The sequence below is a fragment of the Nerophis lumbriciformis genome, linkage group LG02 (assembly GCF_033978685.3).
Source record: "Nerophis lumbriciformis linkage group LG02, RoL_Nlum_v2.1, whole genome shotgun sequence".
Classification (NCBI taxonomy): domain Eukaryota; kingdom Metazoa; phylum Chordata; class Actinopteri; order Syngnathiformes; family Syngnathidae; genus Nerophis; species Nerophis lumbriciformis.
Window position 1 is genome coordinate 34,195,227 of NC_084549.2, and position 19,508 is coordinate 34,214,734.

General features: G+C 39.8%; 1 protein-coding gene across 1 annotated transcript in view; it reads right to left on the reverse strand.

The window, feature by feature from the left end:
- Positions 1-4,073: 4,073 nt before the first annotated feature.
- The window catches only part of plpp4 (phospholipid phosphatase 4), a 180,494-nt gene continuing 165,059 nt past the window's right edge, over positions 4,074-19,508 (reverse strand). Inside the window, exons 6-7 of the mRNA XM_061961453.1 lie at positions 16,463-16,633; positions 4,074-4,986 (exon numbers count right to left, since the gene is read on the reverse strand). Coding sequence (XP_061817437.1) covers positions 4,775-4,986; positions 16,463-16,633 — 383 coding nt within the window. The 3' untranslated portion in view covers positions 4,074-4,774. The remainder of the gene's footprint in view (positions 4,987-16,462; positions 16,634-19,508) is intronic.

Genomic DNA, 19,508 nt, shown 5'->3' on the forward strand with positions numbered 1-19,508 from the left:
GTGCTCTCTTCTATCGTGCCAGAGGCCAAATCACTTCTAAAATTTGACAGGTTTTGTCAGTGAAGGCTTACAAATGTAACCAATTGCAGGCTTCAACGCACAGAGAAGACACATGCATTACAAAAAGTAATTTTTAGCACACATCTTGTTTTGCTTTGTGTTTTCCTGAATCTTCCTTCATGGTGCAAATAGATAGGCTTTGCTTTTCCCTCCAGTAACGAGGCTTGATGAAACGCTTCAATTGTCCCTTTTTGTTTTCAAGTTTTGTCACATATTTGGTGTCACTTTTCAACACAATGTCTCCAAAATTAAGACTTAATGCTCATGAATAATTACATATTAGGTTGTTATATGAAAATATACAATAGATCACTGTTATTGCAAAGTTGTGTTCCAAGACCCCCAGCAAATAGCAAGTGGTTAATACGATTTGAGAGCTGTCCGTATGCATGCTGTACTGCATACACTTCAGACACATTTTATGCTGTTTTACCACGTTTTAAAAGTAAAAAAAAAAAAAAAAAAAATATATATATATATATATATATATATATATATATATATATATATATGTTTTTGACCAAAAACTGGTGAATTATCAAGTGCTAAATCTCAAATTTGCAGGGATACACTACATGGTACATTGGAACCAGCAAAACCAAACAGAATCCATTCCATGATGCTAATTGACTTACACGTTCTATTTTCAACAAAGCAATAAAACCTTCTTTTATTTGTGTCAGAATGTCGACAGGCAGCACACGGTAAGATCACATATTAAATAACAAAAATATGAAATGGAAAATAACATTTTCTGGCAAGATTTTCTGGTCATTTCGAAGCAATCATGTTTCCAATATATGCTGTTCATATTAGCATCTGCTTGGTAACATCTATTTGTACTTGCATATATAAATATATATATATTTGTATTACTATTGTATCCTATATCACAACATGTTCCAATGTTGTTTTATTGTAATCACAATTTTCGGTAACACTTTAGTATGGGGAACATATTCTAAGTAACAAAGACTTAATTTAGAGTTATTTGGTTAGGGTTAGGCTTAGGTTAAGAGGGTTAGGGATAGGGTTAGGCCATGCAGAATAAGGCATTAATAAGTAATTAATAATGACTAATTAAGAGCCAATATGTTACTAATTTGCATGTTAATAAGCAACTAATTAATGGTGAATATGTTCCCCATACTAAAGTGTTACCCACTTTTCTTCACTGTCACTATGTTGTGGTTTCACCACAAAAGAAACAAGCAAATGCAATACAAACTTGGAGAGTTGATTCTTTAAATGCTCTTGCTGATACCACACAGACACTTATAAGATTAAAATTGTTATGCATCAGTTAAGGTATATTATATCACAAATATTGGTTACACTACAAATTGTCATGATCTGCGTGGCAGTTTGTGTGTTGTTTTCCTGTATTTAGTGTTTCTTCTTAGCTAGCACTCATCATTTTGTTTTACTTCCTGTTTTGGTTTTGTATGGCAGTGACTTTGCCACTGTTTGTGAGCACTGTTCTTCACACCTGCTCTTGATTAGTGATCAGGGGACTCACGTGCCTCCGATCACAAATAGGAATGGGAATTGAAAACGGGCTCTTGTTCAGAACCGCCTCCCAGTGTATCCGTTCTTGGAATCGCTTGCCATTCTTTCTAAACGATTCTCTTAACGAATCCGGTGGTTGACAATGGTACCATTACACAACCACGTCAAACAGCATCATAGTACCCACTGCGGCAGAAACGCTTCAAAGTCTTTTACAAGAGATTGCAACAGCGCTACTTGTAATTATTGCAAGTCTGCTATTTCATCAAGAGGAGGCTATACAAATGATATGCTGAAACATTTAAACACAGCATGCAATAACAATAAATGAATCCGATCTCATCTCAGCAGCAGTCATCTGGCGTAAATACAACAGGTACTAACTAACACCGCCTAATTGAGATGAATGCCTTCTCATTTAGATAAAAATGACGCGAGACATATTCTGACTGGCTCTGAGGCGGGCAGTACCAGCTCCAGTTCACGTCTGCTGCTCGATGAATGTCATCGAGCAGCGACTATGTTTGTGGTCAGAAGATTGCACCAATTTGCCGCAGTAGACACTCCTTTTTTTGGGTCGGTGACTGTTCAATTCTAGTCAGAAAAGTTGCATGTTTTTTTCCAATCGCACTTTCACTCAGTCATTTTCATTTAACAGGTGAAATTCAGAAAATTTGAATTCCATGTAAAAGTCCATTCATGTCAGCAATTAACTTTAAATGTGAAACTAATATTTTATATTAACTCATGACATGAAAAGTAAGATATGTCAAACATTTATGTGTTATAATTTTGATGATCACAGCTTACGGTTTTAAAAAAAGACACATTTTTGGAGATTTTCAGCTCAAGGTTTTCATACTTTGTGAGCCATAATCATCACAATTATAATAAATAATGGCTTGAAATATCTCACTTTGCATGTAATGAGTTAATGTTTTACAAAATGTTATATTCCTGTGTAATTTCCACATCATTTGTTTTGTTAAATTCTACAGAAGAATATTTATTTCTTATTTTTTCCCCAAAAAATGTTTTTCTATGCTACGTATGTGCCTCCTAAGACTGTAGGCGTTGCAAAGCCATGTTACCTTTGAACTAAACAACAACGATGCTAATCCACCTTTTTGTTCTCTTTTTTTCCAAATAAGAATGGATAAGAGAACCGGTTAAGAAACAAATTGTTAAGCACAATCGAAAGTAAAATCGGAACCAGAAAAATCTTATCAATTCCCATCCCTAATCACAAATCAGGAGGGTTTATCCGTCAGTGTTGTCTTTCTTGTGACAATGGTTCAGAGTGTCTTGATTATTGCCTGCATAATTAAAATACCTTATCTACACTTCGCCTACCGTCTCTGCATCCCACCCCAACGACCGACATGTGAGTCTGTGACACAATTGTACCCCAATTAGTTATATTTTTTAGGTTTCATTGTAGGTGTTATTCGAGTCAGGTACTCTATGTCATCTAATGAGTGCCTGACTGTGTATTTATTCTTGTAGATGCAATCTATATGCTGATTTATAGGGCTTGGCCAGTCCTCCAGGTCCTCACAGACTGTAGTGAGGCCCCCATTAAGCAGTGGCAGTGACCTCCACCTAATGAGGATTAATGCTGGAGGTTTTGTTCAGACAAAACTCCATTCTTCCATTCCAACCTGCCTCTAATTAATTCTGATTACTCTGCTAACATGTCGATAGGGAACGCTATAGATATAAAGATGGATTTAGGGACTGCAGTTGGAAAGCTCTGACAATGACATTAGCAATGAGATTGCAATTTAAAATTAGAAACACACATAAGGGAGAAATGGAGAAGGAAATGTAACACTTACCGTGTCACATACTGTAATATTTTCAACCTTGACATGGACTGCTGCTTCTTAGAGTTTATTGGTTTCCATTCATCATTGTGTTGCTATGGTGACACATAAAATATTGGAAGTCTCCTTAATTCAGACTGGCTATTTTTAATTTCACACATGCCTGTTTTCCAAAGTAGCATCGATAAAACGGTAAATCTGTAAGTCTTGACTGCGACAAAAAAATGCTATTGATCCATCTCTGACAAAAACACAAACAAACTATTATCAAGTGTGTGTTGTGTTGTCAAAGAGCTCGGAGTTTGTAGAAATGTCTACCAAGTGATCGGTTGGATGGGTGCTCATTGCTTGAGGAATCATTCTGTACATTTAGCACCGTGAGCTCCCAAAAACATGATTTCACACTACCACCTTTCAATAAGGCAAAACACGTTCCAGTGTTGACATTACAGCACAGCTAATACCAGCTGCTCCAAAGTATGTTTCTATATATACAACTTTACCAACAACAAATCCGATCAGATGTTCAAATTGCGTATGCTCCTTCCCCATATCATATCTACATATTGATGTTCACAGCTGCTAAGCAACAACAGTATAAAACACACAAAGAAGAAAGAAGTGAACACCTAGAGCAGGGGTGTCAAACGTACGGAACAGGTTTTATCCGGCCCGTGGGATGAGTTTGCGAAGTATAAAAATGAGCTAAAATGTTTTAATGAAAGAAACAGCTGTTCTAAATGTGTCCACTAGATGACGCCATAGCAATTCTTTGTATCTTTGTAGATGATGCTACATATGTAAAGAAAAAAAAGAAAAACACATGATTTCCTAGACTGGTGCATTGTTAGTGCACCAGTCTAGGAAAATGAACAAACTACGTAAATACAATCCTGTAATTTGATTTTGATATATTTGTTTTATTTTGATAGAATAAAAATGAACACCAATGAGTTGACTGATGAACATTATCACATAATTTATTCAGAAATTATAAATAACGACAAATAAAGATAGAATACTATTAACCACAACATGTAAGTGTAAACAAACCCCAACAACATTATGATTTGTCCATTTTCAGAATGTGCTTGTTCTATTTTTAAACAAAGAAAAACATCTAAAGTTGTCTTTATTTTTAAGTTATCGTACCGTGATTTTACCAGTCCGGCCCTCTTGGGAGTATATTTTTCTCAATGTGGCCCCCGATCTAAAATTAGTTTGACACCCCTGACCTAGACAGTATAGAACAGGATGGAGGTGGAGTGTGGCTTGATTACTGTCCTCTGGAATGTACACAGGAGCCATGTAAGTTAGTCAGTGGGAATGTGGAGGGGGCTCTCTGGTTCGGCGAGGGTGGTCTCGGTGGTGGCCACTAGTCATAGCGGCGCTTCTATCAAGCCCTCCAGAGGGAGGGTGGTGGCATTTTCAGTGGCCCGCTGATCCTCCTGGGGTTGAGGCGGGGTGATGTGAGCGGTTGCAGTCAGGCTGGCGTAGGCGAGGTGACAGTCCGTGTGCAGAAAGGGGGGGTAGTGCTGGCGATAGCTGATGTATGCAAACAGCAGCCCGATCACGCCTCCAACAAAGGCATCTGCGCAGTCACAGAAGGGCATATATTTTTAAAGTACGCCTCCATAGGTAATTGTAGCCTAACTTGGGGGAACTAAATAACACCTGCGTCAAAAGGAACAATTAATTTAGTGCAGCAGAATGTGTTATACTGCCTCAGTGTGCACATTCTTTATGGCTGACAGGTGGAACAGTTGATTCAAATAAATTGGAAGGCAAAGAAAACAAGACTGCGCTCGGCTTAACTGACTTTGCATATAACATTCAATTGTTTTTTGTGATTACTGGTTGTAATATTAGCAGCTCAAAAATTAATGTTTTTTTTTTAAACCAAGCAATCTAGGCAGCCGTCATTCAGCAGCATTATAGGGGAACTGCCCTTTTTGGGGGAATTTTGCCTGCCGTGAGACAAGAACACACATGCCTTTTTTTTTAGGATTCCAGGTTTTAGGACTCTAAACAATTTTGCAAGATGCAACTATTATTGTAACTAATGAGAGTCATCTATGTTGACTTCAAAGCCTTCTAAAACAACTTGAAAATTCTCTATCAAGTATGTTTGTATACATATAATGTAGTAACATACCCAACGGAACAATATGTTATATATACACTATTTAGTGTGTTTTGGTCATTTTAGTTAGTTTAGTTTAGTTAGTTCATTATTTCTTCGGTCAGTGGTCAACAAAATAAACAAACAGTTTTACATAAACAAACAAGTGTACATTCATAAATTGAAAATAATGCAGACCGAAAGGGTTTAGGCTGAAGTTGAACACTTATTGCGCCTAACCTTATAAACAATGTCAAATACAAGATGAGCTTCCTAAAAATATGAACTTTCCTTTGCACAACATATTATAAATACACTTTGTACACAACTTAAACACTGTTCCATTATATACAAAGTACACGTGTTAATTTAACCTTTGTACCAATTATATACTACATACAAACAGCTATACTTCCATTATTATTTATATCCCACATTTAGTTTGTAATTAACATTGATCATAGTATTAACTACTGTGTTGATTCAAGAGTGATATATTTTTCCAAGGCATTGGTCTTAAAGTGTTTTTTAAATGTGTGAATGGAACTGGAACATTTTAAGGAATCATCCAAGCTGTTCCACAGTTAACCCCCCTGGCAGAAACACATCTACTTTTTAAGCACGTTCTTATGTTTTCTTTCTGAAAGACAGCTGAACCTCTGAGATCATAGAGACTCTCCCTAGGTTTGAACGTCTCCTGTAGACACCGAGGCAGCATGTGGTTATGAGCATTACCATAAGCTCTTTTCTGGGCGCATTGATTTCCGCGCCCATAGCAACGTAGTTAGTACTTCCGGAAATAGACGTGTGTTTTTTCTAATCATGGCAGACATTATAATAGATGACGAAGACGACTAGTTTTGGACAAATGAGGATTCACAATCTTATCTTTTTGAAACTGAATATACAGAGGAACTCCTTCATTCCACACTCCATCCAGCTGTATAATCACTCGCCATACAGTAATAGATGACATCTGCCTATTACCTGACACCTGACATGTTAGCTCCTTCTCTTTGTTTATAATGTTTATAATGTCTATTTTCTATTTCCTGCTGGATCTACCGTATTTTCCGCACTATAAGGCGCACCGGATTATTAGCCGCACCTTCTATGAATTACATATTTCATAATTTTGTCCACCAATAAGCCGCCCCGGACTAAAAGCCGCGCCTACGCTGCGCTAAAGTGAATGTCAAAAAAACGCTGCGCTAAAGTGAATGTCAAAAAAACAGTCAGATAGTTCAGTCAAACTTTAATAATATATTGAAAACCAGCGTTCTAACAACTCTGTCCCAAAATGTACAAATGTGCAATCACAAACATAGTAAAATTCAAAATGGTGTAGAGCAATAGCAACATACCGGTAATGTTGCTCGAACGTTAATGTCACAACACACAACACACAAAATAAACATAGCGCTCACTTTCTGAAGTTATTCTTCATTCGTACCGGTAAATCCTTCGAATTCTTCGTCTTCGGTGTCCGAATTGAAAAGTTGCGCTAGCGTGGCTTCCAAAATGGCGGGCTCCGTCTCTTCGAAATCATCGGATTCAGTGTCGCTGTTGTTGTGCAGCAGTTCTGTGAATCCTGCCTTCCGGAAAGCTCGGACCACAGTTGTGACAGAAATATCTGCCCAGGCATTTACAATCCACTGGCAGATGTTGGCGTATGTTGTCCGGCGTTGTCTGCCCGTCTTAGTGAAGGTGTGTTCGCCTTCGGTCATCCATTTTTCCCACGCAGTTCGCAGTCGTGATTTGAATGCCCTGTTGACACCAATATCCAGCGGTTGGAGTTCTTTGGTTAATCCACCCGGAATGACGGCGAGTGTTGTATTTGTGTGCTTCACTTGTTTTTTGACACCATCTGTGATGTGGGCGCGCATAGAGTCATATATCAACATGGACGGAGCAGCGTGAAAAAAGCCACCCGGCCGCTTCGCGTAAACTTCCCTTAACCACTCGCTCATCTTTTCTTCATCCATCCATCCCTTCGAGTTAGCTTTTATGATGACGCCGGCTGGAAAGGTCTCTTTTGGCAAGGTCTTCCTTTTGAATATCACCATGAGTGGAAGTTAGCATGGCAAGCTAGAACCACAGTGAAGGATGACTTCTCATTCCCTGTGGAGCGAATATTCACCGTACGTGCTCCCGTTCCACAGTGCGGTTCAGTTGCTGTGAAATACGGTAGTAATCCGTGTGCGGATGGAGAGATTGCGTCTTTTTATGACCCGGATCGTTTAGTAGGAGCCATTTTGTGGTCTTTACAGATGTAAACAGGAAATGAAACGTACGGTGATATCCGCGCGTTTTTTCTTCTTCTTCCGGGGGCGGGTGAAGCGCTTCCTGTTCTATGGGGGCGGGTGAAGCGCTTCCTGTTCTATGGGGGCGGGTGCTTTCCTTGGCGGTTGCTTGCGTAGAAGAAGAAGCGCTTCCTGTTCTACCGGGAAAAAAGATGGCGGCTGTTTACCGAAGTTGCGAGACCGAAACTTTATGAAAATGAATCGTAATAAAGCGCACCGGGTTATTAGGCGCACTGTCAGCTTTTGAGAAAAATTGTGGTTTTTAGGTGCGCCTTATAGTGCGGAAAATACGGTACTCTCTATTTTATGCTGCTGCTGTCACATATACTGTATATACTGTAATATTGTACATGGTCATTGGTATATACCGTATTTTTCGGAGTATAAGTCGCACCGGAGTATAAGTCGCACCTGCCGAAAATGCATAATAAAAAAGGAAAAGAACATATATAAGTCGCACTGGAGCCCGACCAAACTATGAAAAAAACTGTGACTTACAGTCCGAAAAATACGGTATTGTATATATGTTATAGACATAATATAATATATCTGTATGTATATTATTCTGTACACATATTATGTATATATTCGTATATATGTTAGATTTTTTATCGCTATATTAGTCTATTTATACCTGCATTGTCCTTTCCATCCTTACACTTTCAATCATTGTAACTGAGCTACTGTGTTGAACAATTTCCCTTGTGGATCATTAAAGTTTGTCTAAGTCTAAGTCTAATGAACTGCTGGTTATAGAAGCTTAACAAGCACAAAGAGAGGGTGAAACTTTAGGGACGGCGTGGCTTGGTTGGTAGAGCGGCCGTGCCAGCAACCTGAGGGTTCCTGGTTCAATCCCCGCAATTCTAGTTATGTCCGTTGTCACTTTACCCTTGCTCCTGATGGGTCGTGGTTGGCAGCTCCCGCCGTCAGTGTGAATGTAGAAATACTGTCAAAGTGCTTTGAGTACCTTTAAGGTAAAAAAGCGCTATACAAGTATAACCCATTTACCGTATTCACCCATTTGCAGGGGCAAGAGAGTCACGACTGACATGACTTGATGACTTGAGCTAGACAAGCTCTGCCAACAGAAATGAAGTGCTTCTGCTGCACTGAGTAACACACAATGTTTTTAAAAGGCTGTTTCTGGCGAGGAGGACATTGCTCAAAGAAACTGCATCACATAAAAATGTTTTTCCACCTACTCAAAAACAAGTGGAAAAAAAACCATCTCCGGCCAGTTTGACCAAACGGACAACTGCTCATCGAGTAGGTTACTGTAATATTGATCATGATCCATGCGGCACATCATGGTTGTTATTACAACTGACTGTCAAGCTAGCTGTGTACTAACAAAACATGAAATGTGGGCTAATACTTTACAGATACTGTAATATGATTGTTCATGTTTTTCAGTCAGTACAGATCGGCGTCCTATCGCATTGTGTTGTGCATTACAAACTCAGAAGTCATTCAGCTGCTGACGCAGAAGCTAGCTTGTCTCTTGCTAATGCCGTAGCAGTGTGAGTGTGTCTGTGACCAAGGTAATGTGTTACTACGCCAGTTCCTCAGTGTTTATATTTACCAATCACTCAATCAAAGTTTACTTATATCGCCCTAAATCACAAGTGTCTCAAAGGGCTGCACAAGCTACGACGACATCCTTGGCTCAGATCCCACATCAGAACAAGAAAAAACTCAACCCAATGGGATACAATGAGTTAACCTTGGAGGGGACCGCAGATGTGGGGACCCCCACTGGGCGACCGGTGCAATGGACGTCGAGTGGATCTCGCATAATATTGTGAGTCCAGTCCATAGTGGATCTAACATAATAGTGTCGCAATAGTGTTAAAATAACAATGTCGCTACAGCTTGGTTATCATACAAGTTGAGGAACATCTATGAAGTATTTTTTGCAAGTTCTGGATGAATTTTTAAAGTGATTCAGAGGCAGAACAGATTGCTCCCATTCGTAGAATTGCTAGCCACTTAGAACGAGCCCATTACTGTTACAAATTGGAATGCAAAAAAAATTAAATACATGTGTTCTTGTCTCTCATAAGGATTGGAAACAGTAGAACACATTTCAAAAGAAGTACAGTTCCCCTTTTAAAGGGGAACATTATCACAATTTCAGAATGGTTAAAACCATTAAAAATCAGTTCCCAGTGGCGTATTATATTTTTCGAAGTTTTTTTCAAAATTTTACCCATCACGCAATATCCCTAGAAAAAGCTTCAAAGTGCCTGATTTTAACCATCGTTATAAACACCCGTCCATTTTCCTGTGACGTCACATAGTGAAGCCAACACAAACAAACATGGCGGAAAGAACAGCAAGCTATAGCGACATTAACTCGGATTCAGACTCGGATTTCAGCGGCTTAAGCGATTCAACAGATTACGAATGTATTGAAATGGATGGTTGTAGTGTGGAGGCAGGTAGCAAAAACGAAATTGAAGAAGAAACTGAAGCTATTGAGCCATATCGGTTTGAACCGTATGCAAGCGAAACTGACGAAAACGACACGACAGCCAGCGACACGAGAGAAAGCGAGGACGAATTCGGCGATCGCCTTCTAACCAACGATTGGTATGTGTTTGTTTGGCATTAAAGGAAACTAACAACTATGAACTAGGTTTACAGCATATGAAATACATTTGGCAACAACATGCACTTTGAGAGTGCAGACAGCCCAATTTTCATCAATTAATATATTCTGTAGACATACCCTCATCCGCGCTCTTTTCCTGAAAGCTGATCTGTCCAGTTTTGGAGTTGATGTCAGCAGGCCAGGGAAGCTACGGTCGATAGGGGGTTTAGCTCGCTCGTCTGCGGGAACAAACTGCCGCCATTGCTTGCCGTGCTACCGTGGTCCTTTGTCCCTGAATTGCTCACACACTTCGGCAGATTCAATGGGGGTCTGGCGGCAGATTTCTTTGACTTTATCGTTGGAAATGCATCTGCTTTGAGTGTCGCAGGATATCCACACATTCTTGCCATCTCTGTCGTAGCATAGCTTTCGTCGGTAAAGTGTGCAGAACAAACGTCCGATTTCTTGCCCCTTTCGCATCTTTGGGCCACTGGTGCAACTTGAATCCGTCCCTGTTCGTGTTGTTACACCCTCCGACAACACACCGATGAGGCATGATGTCTCCAAGGTACGGAAAACAGTCGAAAAAACGGAAAATAACACAGCTGATTTGACTCGGTGTTTGAGAAAATGGCGGATTGCTTCCCGATGTGACGCCACGTTGTGACGTCATCGCTCCGAGAGCGAATATTAGAAAGGCGTTTAATTCGCCAAAATTCACCCATTTAGAGTTCGGAAATCGGTTAAAAAAATATATGGTCTTTTTTCTGCAACATCAAGGTATATATTGACGCTTACATAGGTCTGGTGATAATGTTCCCCTTTAAGGGATACAAATTAATATCCTAAAAATGTGATGAATATAAAATGACTTAGAAATTCCCTGGAGTTGGTGAAAATATGATGTTCTCATGGCTGCACCAGCTGACTCCAGGATTTAAACCTTATCAGTTCTTAGGTCTCACTAAATTATGTTGTTTTCCTTCTGGTCGAAATTAAAATATGAGGTTGATGACAGCGTATAGAAGTGCATGAGTGTGCAAATGTTTCATCAACCCCCGTCCAATAAATGAAATAGAAGGAGACATGACGCAATAAATGAGGATGATGGCCTCACCATCATAGTGACGGGAGGCTTATATAAAAAAATGCTATGGGGTGCTGGGGCTATAAGTATTTATCAAGTGTGTCTCAGCTGCCTGCCTAATGGTGTTTCCTCGCTTGTGTTTACACTGAGTGCAGATTGAGGTGCCACAGTTTTAATAGGGTGCATATGCTGACACTCAGCTTCGAAAAGAAAGGGAGAGAACGTGAAAAAAGGTACTACGACGGTGCTTGCTTTTCCATGTGTGGTGTTTTCATGTTCAACGTGTGCCTTGCATTGAATTTATTAGCTAGATTTGCGTTCAGTAGCAGAGTAAAGTGCTAATAAATGAGTTGAGCATTCTGGGCTTATAGACATTTGCATAGTGGTCAGTATTTCACAAGAATACACACCTTACATTTCAGCAATCATTTTGTTTTTTACACAATACCTTGTCAGTGGATAATATAACAGAAATTGAAACTTGGATACACTTAAGAGTAGTCCGTGTACAGCTTGTACAGCAGTTTATGTTCACCATTCATTGGAAATAAGTCAACACACATGCATTATTGTCGAAATAGCTGGCAACACACGCGCATTTCAAGATAACTGTGTCTTGCCGACAGTCAAACATTGTGGTGGTAATGTCATGGTGTAAGGCAGGCAATGAAAATCTGTGGTTCATCGAGCAGGAACATTAAAGGAACATGTATATAAGGTTGGAAGTTCCCTAAGGCTCAATTTTGTTTTTATAAGTTCAATGCTGTGTTTTGGGGACGTTATTAGAAGACACAGCATGAGTTTCCATGATGATACCCTTTTTGGCTGCATTTTAGGCATTGAGTCATTGATGGCAGTGAATTTCTCTGGATGAGCTTCAAGCTCACCTGTGAAGTGAAAACCATTTCAGATAACTGCCTTTTGAAGCTCATCGAGAGAATGGCAAGAGTTTGCAAACAAGTAATCAGAGCAAAGGGTGGCTATTTTGAAGAAACTAGAAAATAAAACATGTTTTCAGTTATTTCAACTTTTTTTGTTAAGTACATAACTCCATATGTGTTCATTCATAGTTTTGATGCCTTCAGTGAGAATCTACAATGTAAATAGTCATGAAAATAAAGAACACTCATTGAATGAGAAGGTTTTGTCCAAAAATTCGGCCTGTACTGTATATATATACACACACATATATATATATTGCCAAAAATTATTTGGCCACCCATCCAGATGATCAGAATCAGGGGTCCTAATCACTTGGCCCAGCCACAGGTGTATAAAATTAAGCACTTAGGCATGGAAACTCTTTCTACAAACATTTGTGAATGAATGGGCCACTCTCAAGAGCTCAGTGATTTCCAGCGTGGAACTGTCATAGGATGCCACCTGAGCAACAAATCCAGTCGTGAAATTTCCTTGCTCTTAAATATTCCAAAGTCAACTGTGGGCTTTATTATAAGAACATTGAAGAGTTTAAAAACAACAGCAACTCAGCCACCAAGTGGTAGGCCACGTAAACTGTCAAGAGAAGGGTCAGTGAATGCTGAAGCGCATAGTGCAAAGAGGTCACCGACTCTCTGCACAGTCAGTTGCTACAGAGCTCCAAACTTCATGTGACCTTCCAATTAGCCCACGTACAGTACGCAGAGAGCGTCATGCAATGGGTTTCCATGGCAGACCATCTGCACCTAAGCCATACATCACCATGTCCAATGCAAAGCGTCGGATGCAGTGGTGTAAAGCACGTCGCCACTGGACTCTAGAGCAGTGCATACATGTTCTCTGGAGTTATGAATCACACTTTTCCATCTGGCAATCTGATGGACGAGTCTGGGTTTGGAGGGTGCCATGAGAACGGTACATTTCGGACTGCATTGTGCCGAGTGTGAAATTTGGTGGAGGATAAATTATGGTGTGGCGTTATTTTTCAGGAGTTGGGCTTGGCCTCTTAGGTGGACCGACATCATATTGAACCCTATGGGTTAGGAATGGGATGGCACTTCAAGTTCATATGTGAATAAAGGCAGGTGGCCAAATACTTTTGGCAATATAGTATACAGTATAGTTACTGTAATCTTCTAGTCCTTCACGATATGATGCTGTCATGGAGCTGGATGAGAGACACGTAGAGCATGCTGTGTGTATATATATATATATATATATATATATATATATATATATATATATATATATATATATATATATATATATATATATATATATATATATATATATATATATATATATATATATATATATATATATATATATATACACCACATCTGGCTTTCTCCCACCTCCAAAGACATTTACCTGGTGATAGGTTGATATATATATACAGTATATATATATATATATATATATATAAATATATATATATATATATATATATATATATATATATATATATACTGTATAAATATATATCAACCTATCACCAGGTAAATGTCTTTGGAGGTGGGAGAAAGCCAGAGTACCCGTACCCATATGTGGTGTATATATATATATATATATATATATATATATATATATATATATATATATATATATATATATATATATCAACCTATCACCAGGTAAATGTCTTTGGAGGTGGGAGAAAGCCAGAGTACCCGTACCCATATGTGGTGTATATATATATATATCAACCTATCACCAGGTAAATGTCTTTGGAGGTGGGAGAAAGCCAGAGTACCCGTACCCATATGTGGTGTATATATATATATATATATATATATATATATATATATATATATATATATATATATATATATATATATATACACAGCATGCTCTACGTGTCTCTCATCCAGCTCCATGACAGCATCATATCGTGAAGGACTAGAAGATTACAGTAACACCAGATGCAGTACAAATACTGACACTTTGGACACAATTTGGGCATGTTCCCTGTAAGGTGGGAACGCTTGTGTTACCGTCTATGTGTTCACTTTATTCAGAGGACAGTACATATGAAACACTGAAAAAGTTGCTGTTCATCCAAGTTTTATTGGTTTAGTGTTGTCCCTTAAGAAGGTATTATACAATATTTGCTGAAATGTAAGTTGCGTAATAAATTTTGAGATACTGTAGTAGAAGTAGTTCTGTCGTCAGGATACACTGAGTACGTTCCGATTTTTTTTTGTATTTTCATACCTACTGCATATTACATCTAATGCTATGCTGATGTTAAAGTGTGGCTTGTGCAGTCCTTTGAGACATTTGTGATTTCGGGCTATATAAGTAAACTTTTGATTGATTGATTGAAATAGCAGACAGCATCAAAAAAGTATCTTAGATTGCACCAAAAACATTACACTACTACCACGAATGTCTCGGAGCGGATGCAGGTCCGAAGCAAATAGGCTGGCTGGAGAGAGTTGTTTTGTAGGAATTTCCGGACGCAGAATCAATGAAGCAAATCTTTCCAATGTCTCCGAGTTCATTCATAAGGCTCTATGGATTGATAGAAGAAGTTTGAAATCCGAAGGAAAAGACCGTTTGTGCCCCGACCCTTACTGTTCCAGATGATGATTTCTATTGTTCTGGAAAAGCTTGCCAGTTGTGTGAAATACAGAGTTATTGTTAATCACTTTGGAGTGCACAAATGCAGTATGAAGAGGTTTGTTTACGCTTTCTTCTTTGCCTTGTAATATACATTACCTGCTTCATTCTCTTCCATCTCATTTGTATTTCGTTTGGGAGTCCTAAAAAAACCAGCATTCTCCATTTCCTTAGCTACTTTCTTAAATCTCTTTTATTTTCTCCCATCGATCCACTTCAAAATGTTACATTATTTTAATTTGTGAAGCAAATAAACAGTCTCCTCTTCGTTCCAGTGTGTTGCCTATGTATTGATGCAGGATACGAAGGGCCATCTCCATATAATCTAAGTGTGTTAATCGGGTTTCTCAAAAGCCAAACATGATCAGATTAAGTTGTTTGTGTAATTTAGTGCATGGAAACGTAGTCACTGATACACCCAGTGCAATACAATTAACACCAATTATGATGAAATATCAAGTGATAACACTGAATGTACTTGCAAGTGAAGAAGCAAATAACGGTAGTTAAAGAATTATAAAGTAGTTTGTTACTCATGTCGATTTATTCGGCTTCTTTAACTTGAACACGTACGAAAAGACGCAATAGAAGATTGGAGAACCAAGTGATTACTCCACGTCCATGGGAAGTCAAAGGATAGTCTGCAACCATTAAACTATGCCCTAATTATCTAGACTGCCAATAATTGTATTACTAAAGCAATTGTCACATGGATATTTGTTTTTAAATACGTAAACCATTAATTTATTGTGGTGTTACCTTGCACTGTAATTACTTAGTGGAAAACCATTTTTTTTTACCCAAGATAATACTAATAATGTTCTCTGGAGGTTACTGAATCAAATCAAAGTCTAATATTATTTTGTAGATTCACAAAACAATCATATCTGACTCTCTGTACTTTGTAGAAATTATTTGTCCTGATTTATTTTACTTCCCTGACCTTGTACTTGACTTTTCATGCAGCCATGATCGGTTAAAAATGCATGCAATCAGTGAAATACAGCCGTTAGGCAGCCTCTCATAAATATTCCTAAATATTTACAAACCAGCTAACTTAGAATAAATCATTGTTGATATAAGCTCAATCCAAATTATTGAGAGTCCAGTGCAATAATTGATAGCGTTTTCTAATGTTACAGACATCTTTTGTGTCAATTACATTTAATTATGGCAATATTATATCACCTTTGTTGTAATATGTATTTATTAATGCATAGAAATTCCAATAAAAACATGTTTGTGTGCAATACATTCTTGCAATAAACATAATCAGATATTCTTTTTAACCACAACCTCTTCAGCAGTACACCTCCACTATTTTAAAGTCGGGTTGTGTGCAATCTGAACATAACTTAATAAAAGAGAGTTGCATCAGAGTTTTGGAGCCTTCATGCTGACCTTGCCAGTGGTGCTTGTAGTCGCAGGTTCGGGACAATGCAATCATCATTGCACTGTAGAGGGGCAGCACCGTGGCACAGAGACGCCAGCTCCGACCTCGACCCTGCCTGGTAAAGCACTGCAGCTTCCCCGCCAGGTAGAAGGAAGTGAAACCAAGGCCAGAAAATGCAACTAAGAAAGAAAAGACAAAAACAAATTGTCAAGCCAGCCCTCCACTCACCCTAAACAACATTTTGCATATCAGTTATGTGGGAGAATAAAGGCCATGTTACCCTCAGCTATGCTACAAGTGAATCAAAACAATGACATTTACACAGTGATCATTCACAATGATGCTTAATAATTAACAAAACAAAATGATAAAATCATTAAGCATAATATGACATGAAGAGAATTTGAATACTTTTAGATATTTAGGGAAAGTAAATTAAAAAATAATTGTATCTTTAATTATGATCATGATTTTTGGTTATGTTAGGCCAGCAGAGAATGCCTTGCTGGCCCCGGACGGCACACCACTGGTAGCACAGCTCCCAGCGGGGCCGGAGGTTTCTGCCTGGCTGGGCGCAGCTTTGCCACCCCACTAGCACAGCTCCCAGCACTACCCCCCCCAAGAAGCGGATACCAGACGCGTTCTGTTCTGTCTGAAACAGTCTTTAGGGGTGGGTGGGGGTAGGTCAGGAGGGAGGTAGACTCATCTCCTTTTGATTGTCCAAAATGTCTATTACACACCCCAACGTGGGACTGTCGAGGAGAATTGTCCAAAGCCTCAGTAGCAGGCAGAGTGTCCTCTGCTGATTGGGCGTGTTCCTCCAATTCTAGTTCGATAAGTACCTTCTGGTACCACTCATCCATCCAAGCAGGACTGTACTCTTCAAGGGGGATCCCGGAAGATGGCTGCGCTGGAACAGGAAGTGAAGGAGGCTGAGCAGCACGTGGCACAGCAGACAGAGGAGGCGCAGCCGGGCTTGGAGCAACAGCAGGCAGAGAAGGTCTTGCAGGGCATGGCAGTTCGGCTGGCAGGAACTGAGCCACCCCCGTAGTGAAGTGTAAGGAAGACCAGGAGGGAGAAAACAGAGGAGTGGGCGGAGCTTGAGCCATAGGGGGTGGAGCCAAAGTCATTGGGGGCGGAGCTTGAGTCCTGGGGGACAGGGGCAGACCTGGTGAGCGGGTCTGTAAAAAAATGTCCTTAGGAGGCGGCTGACAGAAAGAGTTAGAAGGCGAAGCCTTTCTGGACAGCTTCCGTCTTCGCCGACGCGTCCGGTACCACTGTGTGGCGACAATGTGCTCGGGCCAAACTGAGTCGATTGGGATCAGCGAACCTCTGGGTCCCCACATCATCCTCGCATTCTCCTCTGGAGAATAGCGGAGCGTCTCCGCTTCCATCGCTTGCAATACCATCCGCGTACCTTCTTCCATCTCCTCACCGTCCGTTGCGAGAGAACTACAATATGCTGGCTTCCTACTGTGACAATCTGGGCGCATTGTGATGCGGGGGTCTTTCTCCCAAGATGCAGACGGACTGCGGACACAGCGTGCAGGTAGGAAATTATTTATTGGGATAAATCGTACAGGGAAAAGCAAAGGTGTGCTCATTGCACGAAACTAGCATACAAAAAAGAATGAATACCGACATCAACTGTTGCGGGTAGAAAATTAGGAAGCCAGACTGACTGACCGGAAACGGCAGGCTTAAATAGCACTCTGATCAATGCTCGGGAAACAGGTGAGTGTCCCGAACACCAATCAGAGACAGGTGAAGACAATAAGCACCCATGGTAACAGAAAACAAACCCAGGGGTGCACAAAACAGGAACTGAGGGAGTCCAAAAACCAAACAGAACATGATCCGGGGAGCGGATCATAACACCAGCTCTACTTTCACCTTGCCTCATCTGGCTCCAGCTTAACTGTGTGTGGCTCCTTTAGTTTCCCCAAGCCAGAAAACACATTGAGGTATTAGGTTTTTACATCTTCTTTCTGTCCTTTAATTGTGGAGAAATACTTTATTAGTGTGAGAGATTCTATTCCAGAGCAAGTAAAGGCGTAGACAGGTCTTCAACAACAAACACGTTATTCTGTTGATTGTTTTCTTATGGTTAGTTTCCCTTTTGTAACAGTCTTTTCCTTTCAGTCTGCTTGGTGCATACAGAACTTTCAGTGGTGGTTCCAGTTCTGCATGCTTTTTAATAGAGTACATGCTGCTTGGTATAGCGGTGAACTAGTGTCGAGTTTGAAAACAGTCTCATCTCCGTTCAACTGTAGCATTTTAATCCACTCCTTGGTTTCCTTTGAGCCCACTTCTCCAAGGAAAGCAAATTACTTTTTGTCTTTACTTCCCCTCTGCATTAGTGTGGTGTCTGTCATTGATGCTGCATTCTGATCTGCATTTCTCTGCAAAACATTTTTCTGACTTTTCCTACATTCAGCATCACCGCAGGACACTCTTCCCACAAGTGTTCCTTTATGTCTCTACATCTTCTACGTATTTTTGTCCCCTGCTCATCTGTTTATATATGACGTCCACCTGTCCTGTTGGTTGCTCTGTCCCTCCAGCATAGGTTGTTGTTTTTTCACTGATCACCCTGTTTCACTCGGGTAACAGCTTTTACGAAAGGTAAGTCTGCATCTAATTGTAAGATTTCTGATAGTCTAACGTCTCTTCTGCCAACTAGTGTACAGTCCTTTATTAATTGCTCATGTTGGACACCGAACTCGCAGTGTTGAACTTGCGTTTGTACTGCGGTGACGAAAGACTCCACACTCTCACCGGGGTTCCTGGCTCTGTTTGTTAAAGCATGCTCTTCCAAAGATGATGTTTAAATGATTCCTTGATATCCTGGTATGACTTCAGCTGTAACACGCTCATTATATCCTTGCCGTTGTCGCCTGTGGCATACATAGAAGCGTTCACTTTAAACTGTCTTTTTATCTCGTCCCGATGGGATTCTAGCGTTCAAAATGTTTAACCTTAATAATTAACAATAATGAAACGGAGATCGAGTACAGTACAAGTGGTAGTTTACTTCCTGAAAACATTATTTAA